Source organism: Aristolochia californica, unplaced genomic scaffold, assembly GCF_029961685.1.
Source record: "Aristolochia californica isolate CCGP_79_NKW_82.1479 unplaced genomic scaffold, dmAriCali1.0.hap1 SCAF_13, whole genome shotgun sequence".
NCBI lineage: Eukaryota > Viridiplantae > Streptophyta > Magnoliopsida > Piperales > Aristolochiaceae > Aristolochia > Aristolochia californica.
The window spans coordinates 2,170,808-2,188,568 of NW_027181804.1; the positions used below are offsets into that span (position 1 = coordinate 2,170,808).

The 17,761-nt window shown below is 39.6% G+C and overlaps 2 protein-coding genes across 2 annotated transcripts; both read left to right on the top strand.

Moving 5' to 3' along the window:
* Positions 1-243: 243 nt before the first annotated feature.
* Positions 244-5,097, top strand: LOC137948610 (protein TWIN LOV 1-like). The gene is made up of 7 exons (XM_068794706.1): positions 244-1,236; positions 2,069-2,276; positions 2,362-2,426; positions 3,292-3,371; positions 3,472-3,527; positions 4,213-4,276; positions 4,725-5,097. Exons 1-7 carry the CDS (start codon positions 621-623, stop codon positions 4,872-4,874), a joined length of 1,239 nt encoding a protein of 412 aa, XP_068650807.1. The 5' UTR covers positions 244-620; the 3' UTR covers positions 4,875-5,097.
* A 3,226-nt stretch (positions 5,098-8,323) lies between these two features.
* On the top strand, positions 8,324-11,220 carry LOC137948526 (protein indeterminate-domain 12-like). Its single transcript, XM_068794609.1, has 3 exons — positions 8,324-8,571; positions 8,662-9,061; positions 10,387-11,220. Exons 1-3 carry the CDS (start codon positions 8,403-8,405, stop codon positions 11,084-11,086), a joined length of 1,269 nt encoding a protein of 422 aa, XP_068650710.1. The 5' UTR covers positions 8,324-8,402; the 3' UTR covers positions 11,087-11,220.
* The last annotated feature ends 6,541 nt before the right edge of the window (positions 11,221-17,761 follow it).

Consider the following 17,761-nt stretch of genomic DNA (forward strand, 5'->3'; position numbering starts at 1 on the left):
TAATTTACCATTGTGCCACTGTATAAAAAAAACTTACGGTGACACGTGGGTCCCACGTACAGAGGAGAGGATGGTTGCATGGGCGGGATGAAACCTACCCCATAGAGAACACCGGAACCACAGGGACCTCAGAGACAGCGAAAGCATAACCACCTTCCCCCTGTGGTGTCCTATGTTTTCTCTCTCTGGAACACCGAAAAGGGGAAAAACCTCTGGTTTCTGTCTCGAATTGAATTGCTCAGCTCCACCATCCGGTTTCGCACAAGTGGAGAACTCGTTTAAAAGCTGTAGTTTCACCTGCCGAAATATCGGGGACAAATTGTTTTAGACCATAGTTGCACCAAGAACGACTGACGGCCGACTTTCCTTCATTCGTTTCGCTTTCATTTGCTGATATTTTTACTAATCAAGTCGGCTTAGACAACTAGTGATACAAAGACGATGAGGGGACATGTAGAACTGATGTTCGTTTCTTCGCTCTCTCTCTCTCTTTCGTGATTTCCCTGTCTCTGCTTCTTCTTCTTTTTTTTGTTGGAGGGGAAGGAAGCTAATCGGTGATAAATGGGCACTGGAGCTATCTGACCAGCAGAGTGTAGCGTCTGCTATTGGCCTTTACGCTCATGGGAGTGACGACCGATAAGATCGTTACGGTATTCAAGGAAAGCGAGGGGAGGGGAGTAATAATGGAGGAAATGGTTAGGAGTTGGGATACCCAGATTAGCTGCTCGTTAACTGATCGCTACTCCAATTGGGTCTTCGACGCGCTCGACGATATCGACGATAATTTTCTCATCACTGATCCCACCATCTCGGGTCATCCGATTGTTTTTGTGAGTCGGGGGTTCTCGAAGATGTCTGAGTATTCGATAGAGGAAGTGGTTGGGAAGAATAGTCGGATTTTCCAAGGGCCTGGAACTAGCCGACGAGCAGTGTTGGAAATTAGGGAGTCAATTCAGGAGGAGGCGGGCATGGAGGTTAGTTTGCTGAACTACAAGAAGGACGGAACCCCGATTTGGATATTGTTTCGTCTCTGTCCGGTTTTCAGCAAGGAGGAGGGGAGGGTAACTCATTTTATCGGGGTGCAGGTGCCGATAGGAAGGTGCTCGAGGAGGAGATCGGGTTGTTTCGGGGATGGAATTCTACTGGGATCCTGCAGGAGGGAGGTGTGTTTGGATTTGAGTGGAGAAGTCGGGCGGGCTTCTGGTTTGGATTCTTTCGTGGATTCAGATAATAGAGGTTGGTGTTTTGAAACTTTTAAATATTACCAAGGATGAGATTTTATTGTTTCCTTACAAATTAGTCATCGGGTCTAACAGATCGCAATTTCTTAGTGATTAACTGAAGGAGAGTGCCTTAAAAAATTCCATGGCCTGTCTTCTTGGTGTGTATTTCAATCTTTGTTGCTTAGATAGTGGTTGGTCTTGGATATTGTTCAGTCTTGCTAAATTATGAAGTTCACAATTCACTAGTGGTAGCTCTCGGTTGCTTGAAATTGAAAAAAAAAACTTGTATCCCAGTCGCAATAGACTACATCTTTTATTAATTCGCTGATAGTGATCCTTAGGTTTCTGCTGCTTGGTGTTCTTGTCATATAAACAATCAAAAACATTGAGTTTATGATAAAGATCTGTTTTTGAGGCTACGTTTGATTTATTCTATTACAATTCAGTTATGTTTTGAAGGTTTTCCCTTGAGACTTTCATTGTGTTTAAATTTTTCTTCTTCTATTGTTGATTACCTGTTCTTTTGAGGCTAAATTTTGGTTCTCGATTTATCTTTTGTTTTGGCTATTTTTTTGTTCTTGAAAATGACCATCCATGATTACTTTTCATATGCATTGGTCTGTACTTGGCTCATTAGGCACAATCCCATTTGATGAGTAGCACTAGTGACCACATAATTGGTGAGTCTGATAGTACTTTTAGAAAGACATTTGTGAAATTATCATCCAAGGTCCACTTTTGTCTTTGAAAAGACCCTTGGGCTGAACCAGATGCAGTTATGCGGTTAACTCTTGTTTTGAAATCCAATACAAACATCTGATATGTTCCCTTAAATATTTTAATAGGATTGGAAGCTGAAGAGTCATGTGAAGCAAGCGAAGTTGAGAAACAAAAAGCAGCAGCAGCTGTTAGCAACATCTTATCAGTACTCACTCACTATAGCGAACTAACAGGAAAAGTTGTTTGTGGGAAGAGATGCCACCCTGTTGGAACTGTCCCACTTGGTTCAGCCTTAATTATATCTCTTGGTAGAATCAAAGAGAGCTTTGTATTGTGAGTTGTTAACAAGTTCTTTTTTATTACCTTAACCATAGTTATGATAATTTTCCCTTTTTCACTTATTTGTGAAATTGTGCAGGACTGATCCACATTTACCTGACATGCCCATTGTTTATGCCAGTGATGCTTTTTTAAATTTAACAGGTGCATACCAAAGTCCATTTTTGCTTAGTTGTGTAATGCCTGCTATTGCAGTATAACCCACCTTTCAAGCTTCATCATGCATGGATTGTGTTGTGCTCTGCTTGTACCAGCTGAAAATGACGAACATATGTGCTCTCTCTTCTAAAAAATTTGATCATTACTAGGTTAACACAATGGTTGAGATCCTTTGTGATGGCCAATGTATATTATTGGTACTCCTTGGTCTAGGTTTTGTACATAATCACCATGTCTATCGTAGGCCAACAGTTTGAAACTTCCATCCAGGAGCAGAATTTTGGTCCACTAATACATATCTTTTGGTTCTCATTTTCTTTTGGCAATTTTTATTGCAACCAACTCAGTGTGGATCCACTCACTTGAAGTCCATTTCAGTAAAACATGATGGTCCTTCTGACAGTAACAAGTCTGCCTGGCTAGTATCAGGCACAATATCCTGGTGAAACATTTCAATTTAGGTTGAAAATGTGCTTTACTTGTAGGTGCTTTACATCTACAGAATAGAATTTGTGATTAATATCTTGAAACTCGTCTTGATAATGGTGAAATACTGCATTGGTGACTATTATTGTAGATTCGGATCTCACATGTAATGCTTGAACACTTAGCTACCTCACATAAGAGCCTTACTCTGTGAGATCGGCCCTGCCTTGTTAAGTGTCCTGCTCACTAAACTTGTCTTCATTCTGTATAAGAATGTAATCTCTGGTGCATTGTCTATCCACTTCCTACCATTAGAAACTTAGCTTTTGTTTCAGTATTATCAATTACAAAGCAGGGTCTGAGTAAACTTTGCAATTAAATGTAGCCAAATTTGTAGTTTACATACTCTTTTCTATTTTCTTAGGCTACTCCAAACAAGAAGTATTGGGGCGCAACTGTAGATTTTTATGTGGACCTGGTACAGATCTAGAAACTTCATCTCAGGTAACTTCTGAGTCCGGTCATGGAACTTATTGACCTTTGGTCCTGAAGTTCTTAATCTTTTAGTGTATACAATCTGAACTTGTCTATTTTTTTCTTGCAGATGAGGGAATGTATTCAACATCATCAACTTTGTACAGTCCGTATTTTGAATTACAGGTGAGTACATCTGCCAGCTCAGAAAAGTATGAACTCTCACAAAGTTGCGCAGTTAGGTTTGGACAATTATATGGAAGTTACAGGGTGAATGGATGTTATATTTACCATATATGAAGGTAGATTTGAGTGGCATGGCTTGTTTCTCTCACCTGGAGTTTGAATGGGAAATGTTATTGTGGATTAAACTAAGAAGCAGTGGAATGGACGTTATATTTACCATATATGAAGGTAGATTTGAGTGGCATGGCTTGTTTCTCTCACCTGAAGTTTGAGTGGGAAATGTTTTTTATGGATGAAACTAAGAAGCAGTGGAAACGACCAAGGAGGATGTCCAGAGAACCGTTAAGGTTTTCAGGATAGTGTGAAGTTGTGGGATCTTTTCGTATGTCCGTAGATTGGTGATGATGGTTTTGTTAACTTGGTCCATTTTTTTGCAAGAAATAGGTGTTTTATGTTTAAGTAGTATAAGCCCATGATTGGGATGTTAAGGTAATCCGATTGCTAATATTTGTATGTGGATGGCCAATATAGTCATTTAGTTGATGATCCAATGGTCTAACATGAGTCTTCTGTAATTAGACTGGATGAGTCTGCTTCATGTGGTATATATTTTGACCCATGTGAAATTGAAATAAATTATCTGTTTGGACCATATTTGTGACTGTTTGGCTACATTTACTTTCAGGAAAGATGGAACCTCATTCTGGAACCTTCTCCGTATATCCCCAGCTCGAAACGCATCTGGCAAGGTAATTTTTTTTTTAATAAGTTTGCCTGAGTCACATTTTATTATAATCTTCTTCTTTATATATACTTAAGGAAGCTCATGTAAGAGAAGATAATAACTGAGGAGACGAAGATAAAACTTTTAACACAATAAACTTGGCTAAATCTGACATAGTAGCTTGATAACAAACTTGGAAAGTGTGGCTTGTGCAAGAAAAGCTCCAATACTAATGGCTTGCGTTCTAGTAAGAGAATATGGCTTCCAACTTCAGTGACTAATAATAGATGATAAAAACCTTTTGCAATATGCTTTCTCGTTATAACTAAGACTAATCTTTTAGCTATAACAAGAAACTGGATCTGTTGAGTTGCTTCTGTAGATAACAGACTTGAGAGCACAAATTGATGGGATTGCATGTGGATGCAAAGAGTGAGAGGAGAAACAATCTAAAGCTGTGGTTTTATATGCAGATAGCTTTCTATGTTGGGGTGCAGATAGAGGAGAGCTCCAAGGATGAATGCCATTGTCTTAGCCCTGAGATGAGGCAACTGGGTACTGTGGGTTCAGTCAAGGTGGCAGTCAGAAGCTTGTCCGTGGGAGTGGGATCTTCAAAGTCATGACAGACTCCAACTGCTCTGCAGAACTGACGCTGGCTTTGCTGTTCACCAGATTGCAGACTTGCATCCTCTTGTATCCATATCTCTCTCACATCGATGAAGAAGGGTTTTGCATTTTTATGTTGTAATCAATTGTTATTGATATCATCTACTGTTTCGATCTATAGTTGAAATTTGAAAGTCGTCTTGTTCTTCAGTTACTCCTTCAGTTCATGTTGTACTTTCCTCTATCACCCATTTCATCCAGAATGGATAGAATGTGTTCTGTTAATTGTTTATTTATTCAATCACCCTTTGGTGAACAATTTTTTTTTTTTTTTTTTGATGAAAGACTTCGGAATCTTCAACTAATCAAAAGAATTTTATAAAATAACATTAAAATATAAAAAGTAAAAAATAATCCTTAGAAAGAATTAACATTATTTTGTATCTTAATAGCTAGAGATGTTCATGCTACGTAACATTAAATATTTGATCAGCTAGGAATAGAGAGAGAGAACTACCTTCCTTGCCCTCCCTACTATTTCTCCATCGAGGAAGAAACTTCAAGATTCATCCAATAGCATCTCACTTTGTTTTAGATTTTTATAATATAAAATAAAATGAATTAAAGACTATTTTAAATAATATTTAAATAATAAAAAAATAGTTTTACTTAAAACTTAGTTGGGGTCAATTTTTACATATTATTTCTAATTAGCAAAAGCGAAACATTTTCCACTTAATTCGCCTTCTCCTTTTCTATCTATTGCAAATTCCCTCTGGGACATGAACAATTTCTCCACCCTAAACCCTAGACCAATTTTACTATGAATTTTGAATTGAATAGTCGACATGTACGATGATCATATATATTTTATTGTTTTTAAATACATAACAAATACATCATATAATGTCTTATAATATCCCTTGCTCTTTAATAATGAATTAATTCCCTACCAAAATAATGAATAATTTGAAAATGTTTAAAATTGTAAAAAAAAAATAGAAATGGGCATGAATAGGTGTTAAATTTTTGACATTTGATATAGGCTCACCATTAAATTGACATGTCACGTCGATGAAGAGTTGCATCTTCTTTTCCTTTCTTCCGCGAAGCCCCTTCTTTTCTACTATTACTATACACACACACACATATATATATAGGATTGACGATATAAGTAATATGTTGCGTCATTAGCTAAATACGTGATATTATCTATACGAAGTCTAAAAGGGGCATCTTCTCTTTCCTTTTTCAATGAAACCTATTCTTTGTCTAATATCGATATATAGAGACACAGATACACATTTATGCACATACACAAATAAACATCCTTTACCTTTAAAAATTGACACAAATAATTTCAACTTAGTTTTTTTAGACTTATGAAACTTATTCGAGAAGGAGGACTTAAGTTAAAAGAAATTGTTTGTTAGAACATTTTTAACTAGTCTTTCGACAAACAATTCCTTCTTCTTCTTCTTCTTCTTCTTCTTCTTCTTCTTCTTCTTCTTCTTCTTCTTCTTCTTCTTCTTCTTCTTCTTCTTCTTCGTCCAACACCAATCTTTCTCAAACTCAATTAATGCTTTATAAATCATATTTCTAATGAAATTAGTATCTAAGAATAGTGGGTTAGTCGAATTTTAACAAGTAAAATTTGTGAGAATGAATTAGTATCTAAGAATAGTGGTAAGATTGGATTTAAGATTCTCTTAAACGAAGAAAAAGAGTCTCTGAAACAGTTCAGTTTGTTTCTCTCATCCAACTGTCATAGATATTGATTACTGAATTATTGTGATGACTTCTCTGCAAGGCATGAAACACTTCCATGTCACTTCGTGAAGTTCCATTTCTCCTACTAAAGGTTAAATTATGGGAAAGGACCCGGGGACGTCAAACAAATCAGTCGTGCTCCTGTTTACAGTGGGACCTTCAGAGATGAGTTTAGAGCTTCTGAAAGCCACTTGTATGTTAATCCGGTACACTAAAAGCTCACCCATCCTTAATGAAATCCATTAATCCGGCAAACCCATGTTTTTTTTTCTTCCACTTGTGCCTCCACCGACAAGAGTTGATTCTGAGCTCTGAACAGATCCATCAATGGAAGTAAGAGGAGGACACCAGCATTGGATTCCCAGAACTGTTTTTTTTCTACGGAGTCATGCAATGCTTCCCTCACTGAGCTGAAAACACACTGCAGTCAACAAAACCTGAATTGAGCTGCTCTGCTAAGTGGGACCAAAAAGACTGCCATGGTGGTAGGATCCTGGCTTACCATTTAAGGGAAGAATCCTCTCTGTAAATGGAAGTTACAAATCCACCCACGAATTTGCTTTGCTCTGGCCTGTAAAACCGGTGCTTTGATGCAGTGGGATGGCCATTATAGTCCCAGAAAAAGGGCTTGGTTTGGAATGTGAAAAAGTAAAGGAAAAGAATAGGAAGCCTTCAAAATTCCCCCATGGTGGGGTTCTGGGTGAGCCTCATCTCCTGCACTTTCACCACCACCACCAGAAGGTCCATGGAAGGAGAACAATATGACTAAAGATAAAGAAAGTGGGAGAAATAAAGGGCAAGAGAGAAAAGAAATGATGTTATGCATCAGGGAGTCTGCTGAAGGTTTTAGGCAGTTGAATCAATCTGTGGGTCAATTATGTATGCTTTGTGGGGGGTTTTAGAAAAGGTTTTGTGAGAGTCTGAGTAGCTTTACCGAAGCTCTTTTAAGCCTTGTCTAAGCTTCACTGTAAAATCAATACATTCCAGTTCAAATCAAGGTCCTTTTAAGGGGTGGGTGTTTTATAAACAGGGAGAAAGTAAACAAAGAGAAAAGACAGAAAGTAACAGAGGCAGACATGAGGGAGAAACAATCAACAATGGATTTGACGATGAATCTATGAAGAGGGGTGGGGTGGGGGATTCCTGGCCTCGGGTCGGTCTAATCCATTTATCTCTACTTTTGCAGAATTCCTGCTACTTTAGGTGGGATTTTTTGCTTTTTCAATCAAATAATTGTCTATTTTGCCAACCCTCCTCTTTAGTCAGCCACTGTAATCATCACCATCTCAGATAAAACAATTGCTTCTGCGATACCCATTTTCTGAAATCGTTCGATTCTGTCTTCCTCACGAAAAGAGAAAGGAGAGAGAAGATGGGTCAGATAAAATTTTCCTGGGGTTGTTTGATTTCCATGTTTAACTGGATTGCATGGTGGAAAGACGTTTGCCTATTTTTGCTGCAGCAGTGATTCCCAGACAAGCAAAACCAGGAGCAGATAGCGACTCTGTAGAGAGAGAGAGAGACGCCAGGGAAGCGCCCATCATCATCTCTTCACGAGATTTACTTTAGCCACCTATTGAATGATGTCTTTCTGATACTAATATCAGCGCCACCTGTTCAAAAGAAGAGCTGTACATCATTATTATATATATCTCTCGTTTAGAGTTTTTGTTTTTATCTCCTTCTCTCAGGTTTGGAAGTGCTTGTTTAGGGGTTTACAGAGACAAGAAATCAGATTCTTAGGTTTTCTTTCTCCTTTGTTGTTGTCTCCATCCATGTTTCCAGCGGCCATGTCCAACTCAACTTCCCTCTCCGAGGAGGCTAGTGTTTCTTCCGGCACTAAGCTTCATGACTTGACTGGCTTCAACCCCACCTTCACCGCCATTTCCCCCCAGGAGCAGCAGCAGAAAATCAAGAAGAAGAGAAATCTCCCGGGAAACCCAGGTCCGGTTACGATTATTCATTTATAATACTTTCTTTAATGATTAACGACCCTCTTGTCTTTTCATCTTGTTTCATGGGGATTACTTGCAGATCCTGATTCAGAAGTGATTGCCTTGTCACCCAAGTCTCTAATGGCCACCAATCGTTTTTTGTGTGAGATCTGCAACAAGGGGTTCCAGAGAGATCAGAATCTTCAACTGCATAGGAGAGGTCACAATCTTCCTTGGAAATTGAAGCAGAGAAACAGCAAGGAGATGATAAGGAAGCGAGTCTATGTGTGCCCCGAGCTCTCCTGTGTTCATCACCACCCTTCCCGGGCACTGGGCGATCTCACTGGGATAAAAAAACATTTCTGCAGGAAACACGGGGAAAAGAAGTGGAAGTGTGAGAAGTGCTCGAAGAAATATGCTGTTCAATCTGATTGGAAAGCTCATGTGAAAACCTGCGGAACGAGAGAATACAGATGCGACTGCGGGACTCTTTTCTCTAGGTACCCTCCTCGTTTCATTAAACGGTCCTTTCTTCTTCCTTTAGTTTCATCTCTCCGTGGTTTTTTTTTTTTCCCTCTTTTCATCGATACCAGTTAAGTCTTCTTCTGAAAGTGAGAGTTTCATGTTTCGAAAGTCTACTCTTTTGCAGGAAATCCTCAGTCGTCTCTGAAACCTTCAATGGCTTCCTGCTTTGTCTGACTCATAATATTTCTTAGTCGGATTCGTGTAAAAACAGGTTGCTGCATGAAACTATCTGTAAATTAAATGCATTGACAGATAGGAAGAATTAAATGCATCTATCAGTTACGCATGATAAGATGCCTTAAATGGAGGAAGAATACTAGCCTTTTTAACTCATTTAGAGGAAGAAAAATTAATATTTCAAAAACTTCAGTTTCATACCCAGTTCTCGTTCGATCTTCTGGTTTTTTCCCTTTACTCATATTTCCTGTAGTCTGAAACTGATGATTATTTCGAGGCTCAACAAACAAACTGTTTGTCTGTCTATTACTAACTCAGACTGCTGTTTGTTTTCTTGTACGCAGACCAATTTGCCACTTGTAGCCATATCTTAGAGATCAACGACGGTGCATTTTTAACTCTCTGTAAATCTGAAGCATCTTCTCCATGCATGGCTCCTAGCAGTGCAGTGGAATTTTTTTTCTAAAATCTTGAAGACAGAAAAACTTTTACTTTTTTCATCTACATTTTTTTGTCTTTCCGAAGTAGCTTGTGTTTCTGATTCATTTCTCGCAAGACCATTCTTTTTTTCTTTTTTTTCTGCCTCATGAATAGTTTCTCACAAGATCATTTCGTACACCGGCCATTCTTTTATGGTTTCCTGCTTCTTAAAACAACTCAATCCTCAGTTCTTGGAAGCCTTTATTAGTTCTTTAAAGTGTAATGACCCCTTTTGTGTTTTTTTCTCTGCTTGGTAGTATGATCCAGCAAGCTAGCTCTCCCTGTAATCAATGTGAGCTTTTGTTGTATTCATCAGCCTTTCTCATCTGTGGCCCCATTCTGCATGCAGGACTTTATTGGCGTTTCTTTCTTCTGTATCTTTATTTCTTGTTTCTTTAAGAGATTACAAGATCTTGCAAGAAAGTTGATTAACATCTCTTACATGAAAGAGATGATCACCATTGTTAGACTGATGTGCAGTAGAGAAGGAAAACAACGGGGAGATGGTCAAACTTCCCTGACCCACTTCTTAACTTCATAGTCGTTCAATTGATCTCTTCTCTCTTTTTTCAGATGTTCTGACTGTTCTTGTCTGTTCTAGTTTTTGTATCTTCACTAACACCTTTGCATGTGTGTCCAACAGAAAGGACAGCTTTGTGACACACAGAGCCTTCTGTGATGCATTGGCTGAGGAAAGCGCAAGACTCTCCTCCACTCCCTTACCCATCACAACTCCACTCGCTTCAACAGCAGCAAACTCTATCGTAATGACTAGAGATTCAGAGCCGCCTGCTCTTCTCCATCTACCGCAAAACCCATCGTCGTCTCTTCTCCCACCAGTCTTCTACCATGCGCCTTCAAATGCGCCTCTCTCCCTTCCATGGGACACGCAGCCTTCGCCATTGATCAAATCTGAGGGAGCCCACTTCCATCCGGCCTTCATCAATCGGTTCAATGCCCAAAACCAACCGCCCACCTCGGCTCCGCCGCTGTCAGCGACTGCACTCCTCCAGAAAGCTGAAACAATGGGTGCAGTCAGCGGCCACTTGGCACCGTCATCTATGGGCGTTCACATGCCGATCACCGCCGGCGGGAGGATATCGCCGGCATGCGTGACGATCGAGGGTCAGAATCTGGACGCGTGGAGGAATGGGAAGGACGGGATGACGAGAGATTTTTTGGGTCTGGCAGGGGAGGAGAGCGCCAGCGACAATGTCTGCGTCCGAGAGCTGCTGTCCTTCACCGGCATGGGAATAGGCCTGGATTCCTTCTCGTACGAGCGCGGGCCCGCCATGAAAGCTCCCACCTTCGGATTTCAGACTCAAGCTTGGACAGACTGTTAAAAAAACTAGGAAAAAGAAAAAGGAGTCGAAGATGAAGAATATCCCCCCATAAAATTACAATAATGCCACCCTGAACTTCTATTTTCCTTTTCTTTTTTTTTCTTTAATTTTGGGTAATTTATTTTTAGTTTTTTCTTTTTTATGGGGACCCATATGTCAACATTTTATGTATGGGCCCACCCGAGTTAAAAAAGACTAGAGAGAATATTCCAGAGACATGCGTAAATGCTTTCATTCTCTTTTTTCTCTTAGATGGACCCTACTCTACTCTACTCTAAGCACATACACTGTTGATACCCTGTATTGTCTTTCTTCTTTGTGTGTGTGGCTCCTCTCTCTCTCTCTTTCGAAAAGAAGACTACAACTACTCAAAGAAGAGATAATAAGAGATTAGGAGACCATTAAAAGAAATTTTATGATTGCATGCTTCAGTGTGGAGATGCTTGCATTACGGTCATTCACGTACCAGTGGTTCTCCAAATAATCTTCTCAGAATTACAATCGGCAAGGAAGCATCAAGCAAGCAGCAGAAAGCTGAGTGATGGTTGAAAATGCAGGCAAGAGAAGCTGTAGTGGTAAAGCAAAAGAAACGAGAAACAGGTGAAAGGAGGAAAAGAAGGGACAACAATGTCAACGCGTTGGGGGGAGAGAGAAGAAGGTCTTTGGATGCAGAGGTCTTTTTCTTAACGACGCTTTCTTAAATTCTGTGCATGGTCGAGCAAAGAGGTGGGGGCTTGGGATTGGGAACGAGGGAGCCCGTGTGTCAGTGCTATCATTTACCCAGCCAGCGCCCACTTAGGCTTTTTCTCGAATTGTGGTTGTGCATATTCCAAAACTCCATTAATGCTCCAGTACTCCTTGACACTTCTGAAATAGTTCCTTCACTACAGTTCTCTTGTACTACAGGCAGCTTTGGTGAGCTCTATTTCTATTCTGGGTTGAAAACTTGAGATACCAAGATGACTCAATTCAGTAGAAACTTTAAGAGAGGGTTCAGATCCTAAAACAGATTTTGATTCATATTGGGATCTTCTAAAGCTGAGTTAATTTACATCAGTCTACTATAAAAAAACAAACAAAGGGTACCTGTACTGGTAAGATTTGTGTATTATGTACTCACCTTGAGAAAAGAGAAGAAGATGAAGAAAGAAAGAAAAGGAAGAATTGGGTATATTTGAGGCGAGAAGAAAGAGGAAGGAATTGGATGGGATATTCAGCTTTTAGAAAGTATGTAAATAGTGGCAGTGTTTAAGGTACAATACATGCGATTTGCCTCCTAAAAAAGACCCTTTTGATATTTCTGCACAAGGGATCTAACAAGCCAAAAGCCTCACCTTCCTGTCTCTTCCCTCTTTATCTTTCGCTCTTTCTTTCATTCTTTTTTCTCTTTCTTCTTGGGCTTCCAACCAGAGTTTTTAAGGGTAATGCGAGGTATTTTGCTGCTATCTTCAGGAATCTCTCCCACCCCTTTATTTCCCTTTCTTTTGCCCCTTCCCCCAGACTAGAATAATGACTTAACCCCTTTGCTTTTTAAGCTTTTCCCTCTGCAAATTCCCATGCTTGCTCATCTTTTCCATCGATCCCTAACGGTTTATGAATTGGATTACGAGCCTGGCTTTTTTCCCCCTTCTTGGAGGTTAAAGCAACGACCTACTACCACCACCTTCACTCAGTGGTTGGACCCCACCTGCCATCCCTCAAATATGTAGAAAATTTTAAGTAAATTAACTAGGTGATAGGAATAAAGAGAGTTCTGCAAGTTTTCTTTAATTCTAGGATAAGAAAGTTCTGCAAAAGATAGAAGCGATCATGGATGAATCCAGGAATGGGCGACCATGTAAGAATGAGGCGAGGAAACAGGTTTGGATTTGCAAAACTCGCCGCAAAACCAAGTTACCCACCCAACACCTGGGCAAGAAGCAACAAGGATAAGTAGGCGGAGCATCTATTTTCTCCATGATCTTGTAACATAAACTGCAGGAACTTTCAAGATCAAACCGCCGTCAGGGAGCATCTCTCCTTCGAGCTGGGGGGAAGAGAGAAACTCAAATTCCTCATACATGATCTTGCAACACAACTGATGCACCAGACACTAACTACAGGCACTCCAAGGCTCGCTGCTGCAGCTGCTTTGACCATTTCACGGGGCCTTCTTTACTTTCTCTTCTTGCCCTTCATCAATTACCATCTTCCCCGATTACTAATGACAACCCAGCTTGAAATAGACAAATACCACCCAAATATTGGTTAGTGGATCTCCCTCCACCACCTCTACTATAATGATAATAGGATTTGGGTAAAACAAAAGTAGCAACTAGAAATGAGAAGGAAGAAATTGGACTTAAGATTCTGCTCTCCATATGCAACAGTTTTCAACATGAGCTTTGCTTTTTCCAATATCAATATCTCACTCTAAAAACATCAGATTGAGAAACAATTTATTAGGTTAGAAAATACATTTATAAATATTTCTTTGGAAAATGATTTTCTATATAAAATCTTGTTCTTGATGACACAAATTATCTTGCAAATTGAAGTTTTTCGTTGTTGCTTTAAACTTTTCTATTGTCTAATTTTTACTGTTTCAAATGTCAATTTCTCTTTTTAGAAAAATCCGATAACTAAAATTTTTGTGTTGAAAACTCAAAGATATTCTTTCAATATATAATTTGTAATACGAGAAGGGTGGTATATATTACGAACTTGAAGGAAAATAAGCATTGAGAGAGAGAAAGCTTAAAGAGAAGAGTAAAAACTTCTATTTTTCTCTTCTTCTTCCTTCTCAGAATCTTCTTGAGGAAGAAGAGAACATGAGAGAGAAGAGAGAGAGGAGAGGGAGTGAGGTCACAACAAGAGGGGGAAGTGAAAGACGTGTGTTGTCTCTCCTCCTCTAGACAACACACGTCTAGAGGAGGAGAGACAAACTTTACCTATTTCAAGTCTAACTTTACTTTCCCAGATACCCAATTACACCCAAATTATAACTTGTTAAATTAAGCGTAAAAAGACAAAATATAACTAAGAAACATCCTCTTGAATTTCAGTTTTTTCTTTTGATATTGTTTCTCTTGCAAGATTTATCTGAAATCTGTGAGATATGCTCTGCATAAAAGTTGTCATCTTAGACTCTTTGATATGACTTCTTCAACACATGGAATATAATGGGAATTGGTGTGTTTCCTTAGTGATACTGTAATTGAGATGATTGCTCCATTAAGAACGTGAATCTTGCGAGTCACATTTACACTGAGCTCCCTGTCGGAGATGGACCTTTTGGTTCTTACAGCAGATCAACTTTTTGGAAATAAGCTCCGGTTTGGCCAGCTCCTGGAAATGGTCTGAAGAGTCTTTCTTAAAACTTGTGAAGTGCAGAGATCCTCTCTAACTTGGGTTGGTTTATATTATCCTACTCTTACTTTTTTCTTCCAAAATTTAATTTTGTTACACTCTTACCTGCAAGAGACTCTTCTGTTGTCGCAGTTAAATTGTTCAAAAGAAAGGTTGAGGATAGCTGCTAGGGTTTATCATGCTCAAGCAGTCCTGGGTAGTAGATAAGCATCATTTACAAAGATGAAGTGGTCGTAGGACTGGTTTAGGTGGCGTGCATTAGAAAACTAGGAATGGAGACCAGGGATAAAACGAAGAGTCATTTAGGATGGTTCAGGCCTGGTCAGACCCACTAGAACAGCGGTAAACAGTTCTCTTTCTTTAGTTATAGATCAACTGAAACTTCTGGAGTTTTTATTTTGTTTTTCTTTTTGAATCTTTTGTCCAAAGACAGGATCTTTCTCACTAATCTTTGGAGAGCATCCGACCAGGAGATTCTTCTTACACATGCTTCTGGCTTTCAGGTGCCCAAACCACACATTTTCTGTGTTGATTCAAGCATCGTGGAATCTCAGCGATGAATCCCTAGACACCAGGTAGTCTTTCTGCTCCAAATTCCAGAGATCTAATATTCATCCATTTAGATGTGGGTGGACAAAGAAGAAGAAAAAAATCGGAAAATTGGAATCTCATGACAAGAGTGTTTCTAGTTAGACATATATTGTCCGTAAAGATCATTAAAAGTTGAGAGCGAAAGGATGGTTTGCCTTTTAGCAGGTCAGATCTCTTCAGTTTTTGGCCACTTCCAGGTTGAATACGCTACACGGGTAATGACATTAATGTCGGGCATATGAGGTCAAGTTTCTTAAAAAATGAGCTCTGTCGTTTGATCAAATTACAGAGATCCGTAACATCTTTCACTGCCTCTGAGTGACCTAATTTAAGAGCTTTGTTCGTGGAAATTCTTAGAATCTGACATGACTGGAGGTACTTGAGCTTCCGTTTCAAGTTTTATGAATTTCATGTCTAAAAATTCTGTTATCACTTTCTGCTCATAAAACAGTCTTGGATGAACGGGTTTGTCATTTGTTGTACAAGGTGAAGATTTCTAATTATGCAACTGAGTTAATGTAATCTGTAGGCAACTCACTACGATCGTGAAGGCCGCACTCTCTTAGAAAGTTGAACCACTTTTCAGAATATGCTTTCTGTGTAGCAGAGGTTCTTCGATTCTGCATGGGATCATATACTTGTTTATTGTCGTCGTCTTGGATCGATATCGAGCCAGTTCTGTAAAATTTAAAATGGTTTTGTAAACCTTTGTCGGCGGTGTTATGTGGCAGGCACCAGCATGCTAAGAATAGATCTCTTAGGATCGCTCTGTTCTAGAATAAAAGTGGAAATGTTTAGGGTTTCTCTTCCCAAAATATCAGCATGGCGATTTTTGCCTCTGTAAAAAATTAGTATAAAAATGACCGAGGTGGTTTTTTATAGAGATAAAGATAAGCATAGTGATAGATATAATGATACTAATAAAGATAAAAATAACTAGTGTTTGAATTAGAGATAGACTCAGATTGTAGAGTCCTAATCACCTACAATCTCTATGTGTAATTCTATAAATAGTTTACACCTGATCAATAATAATCACGGTAATATTATTCTTTATTCCTATTTTCTATATGGTATCAAACCTTCCGATCGATTAATCAGAACCAGTTTAGAAATCTTTATTGGAAGCAGTCTCCGTAGCTATAACCCACTGCAGCCGCCCATACCTGGTATTTTCTCTTTCTTTTCTCCAGCAACCCACTACAGTCGCCCATACCTGGTATTTTCTCTTCCTTTTCTCTTACAGCCCACTATAGTCATCCATACCTGGTATTTTCTCTTCCTTTTCTCCGAGCAATCTCGCAAGAGGAATTTTTGAAAAAAAAAAATCTCTGCCGTCAACCATCCTCCCATTCGCTGCTGCCCCAGCCGCCACCACTGCCTCTACCGCTGCAGCTTTGCCTGACGTCGTCGTTGCCGTCCATCTTCAGCTGCCTGCTGCCACCGTTCGCTCTGTGGGTGACCACTGATAGATGTCATATTCTGATATGAGAACTAGGTTAATTATAATAGAATAACCTTTATAATTGTGTTATAGGTGGTTATTTATCAGTTTTCAAATGAAACATGCATTTATTGAATTTGGCATTAATCACTGTCTATATTGCATATTTTTCTCTCCTGAATTATATTTCACTGCTTTTAGGGTTTATTTATTCCTGAAATGCTTTTTATGGATTCAATTATGGAATTTCAGGAGAATTTTGGTGGAGAAGGAGATATTTACCAAAATGCCCTTAGTGAAATGGAGGTGATTTTTAAGGCAAATCGTTTTAAAACAAAGAAAATCGTATTAAAGGGAAAAGGGGAGCGTCTACGGAAGGGGGGAGGCATCGACCAAAACAGAGCACCGGGGGACCAAAACAAGGGAAGACCCAAGAGGAGTTTGCCACCGTCGTTCGCCGTGCCACCGTCGTCCACCGCCGTCCAGCAACCGAGAACAAACCTGAGGAGAGCTCGAGAGAGTCTCCGTCGAGGTGAGTTCGACAGTGCCAGTTTCTGCTTGCCAGGCTGAGAGGTGATCCGAGAGGGCTTCTCCGGTGCCAATTCCGCATTCCGATCATCCTCCGGCGTCGATTACGTATTTTCAACCATTCTTGGAGCTATTCCGACTCCGACCGAGACTCGAGAGAGCCGGTTAGAGGACTTCAGCTCTGTTTCGTTCTTCGCCGGACGTCACCTCCGTCCGTCGGCTTCTATCCTTCGTCACCGGCATCGTCTCTACCTCCGGCCACTCACTTTTACTACCCAAAGCCATCAATTTCGGGAAATTGCAGCACCTGTGAGAACGAGTTGCTGCCCGAGCGAGAGGAAGGAGAAGGGGAGTAATTCGTCATTTTGGAATTTAATTTTTCTATAGTTTGAACTTAGGTCTTGAATATTTATTAAATGTGATTTGATAATTAATGTTTATTGAATATTTGTTTTTCGGATATTTGATTAAATTAGCTAGTTAGGGTAGGATTATAATTTAGGTTGGATTTTGGTATTTTAATCCGATTTCTGTCTTTCACTCTATGCGCCCGAGAGGGGCTAGACGCAAGGATTGAGAAATCGGATCCGTGGTTACGTGGCGCTCGAGAGAGGCACAAATCACCGTAAAATCCAGAGTTGACGTTTCTTGTTGTGCAAGTAGTTAACCAGATGATTGCTTGATAATTTAGGATATAATTAGTGTTTAGTTCAGATTAATTCATCATATTTGGTTAGGCTAGTTGACTGAAGAATACACAAAAT

What these genes read in the sequence shown, in the direction of transcription:
- LOC137948526 (XM_068794609.1), top strand. Translation starts at nt 8,403, where the DNA reads ATGTTTCCAGCGGCCATGTCCAACTCAACTTCCCTCTCCGAGGAGGCT. An exon ending in AAATCTCCCGGGAAACCCAG is followed by an intron (nt 8,572 to 8,661) that starts GTCCGGTTACGA and finishes GATTACTTGCAG; the next exon opens with ATCCTGATTCAGAAGTGATT. An exon ending in TGCGGGACTCTTTTCTCTAG is followed by an intron (nt 9,062 to 10,386) that starts GTACCCTCCTCG and finishes TGTGTCCAACAG; the next exon opens with AAAGGACAGCTTTGTGACAC.
- LOC137948610 (XM_068794706.1), top strand. Translation starts at nt 621, where the DNA reads ATGGGAGTGACGACCGATAAGATCGTTACGGTATTCAAGGAAAGCGAG. An exon ending in CGTGGATTCAGATAATAGAG is followed by an intron (nt 1,237 to 2,068) that starts GTTGGTGTTTTG and finishes ATATTTTAATAG; the next exon opens with GATTGGAAGCTGAAGAGTCA. An exon ending in GTCCGTATTTTGAATTACAG is followed by an intron (nt 3,528 to 4,212) that starts GTGAGTACATCT and finishes ATTTACTTTCAG; the next exon opens with GAAAGATGGAACCTCATTCT.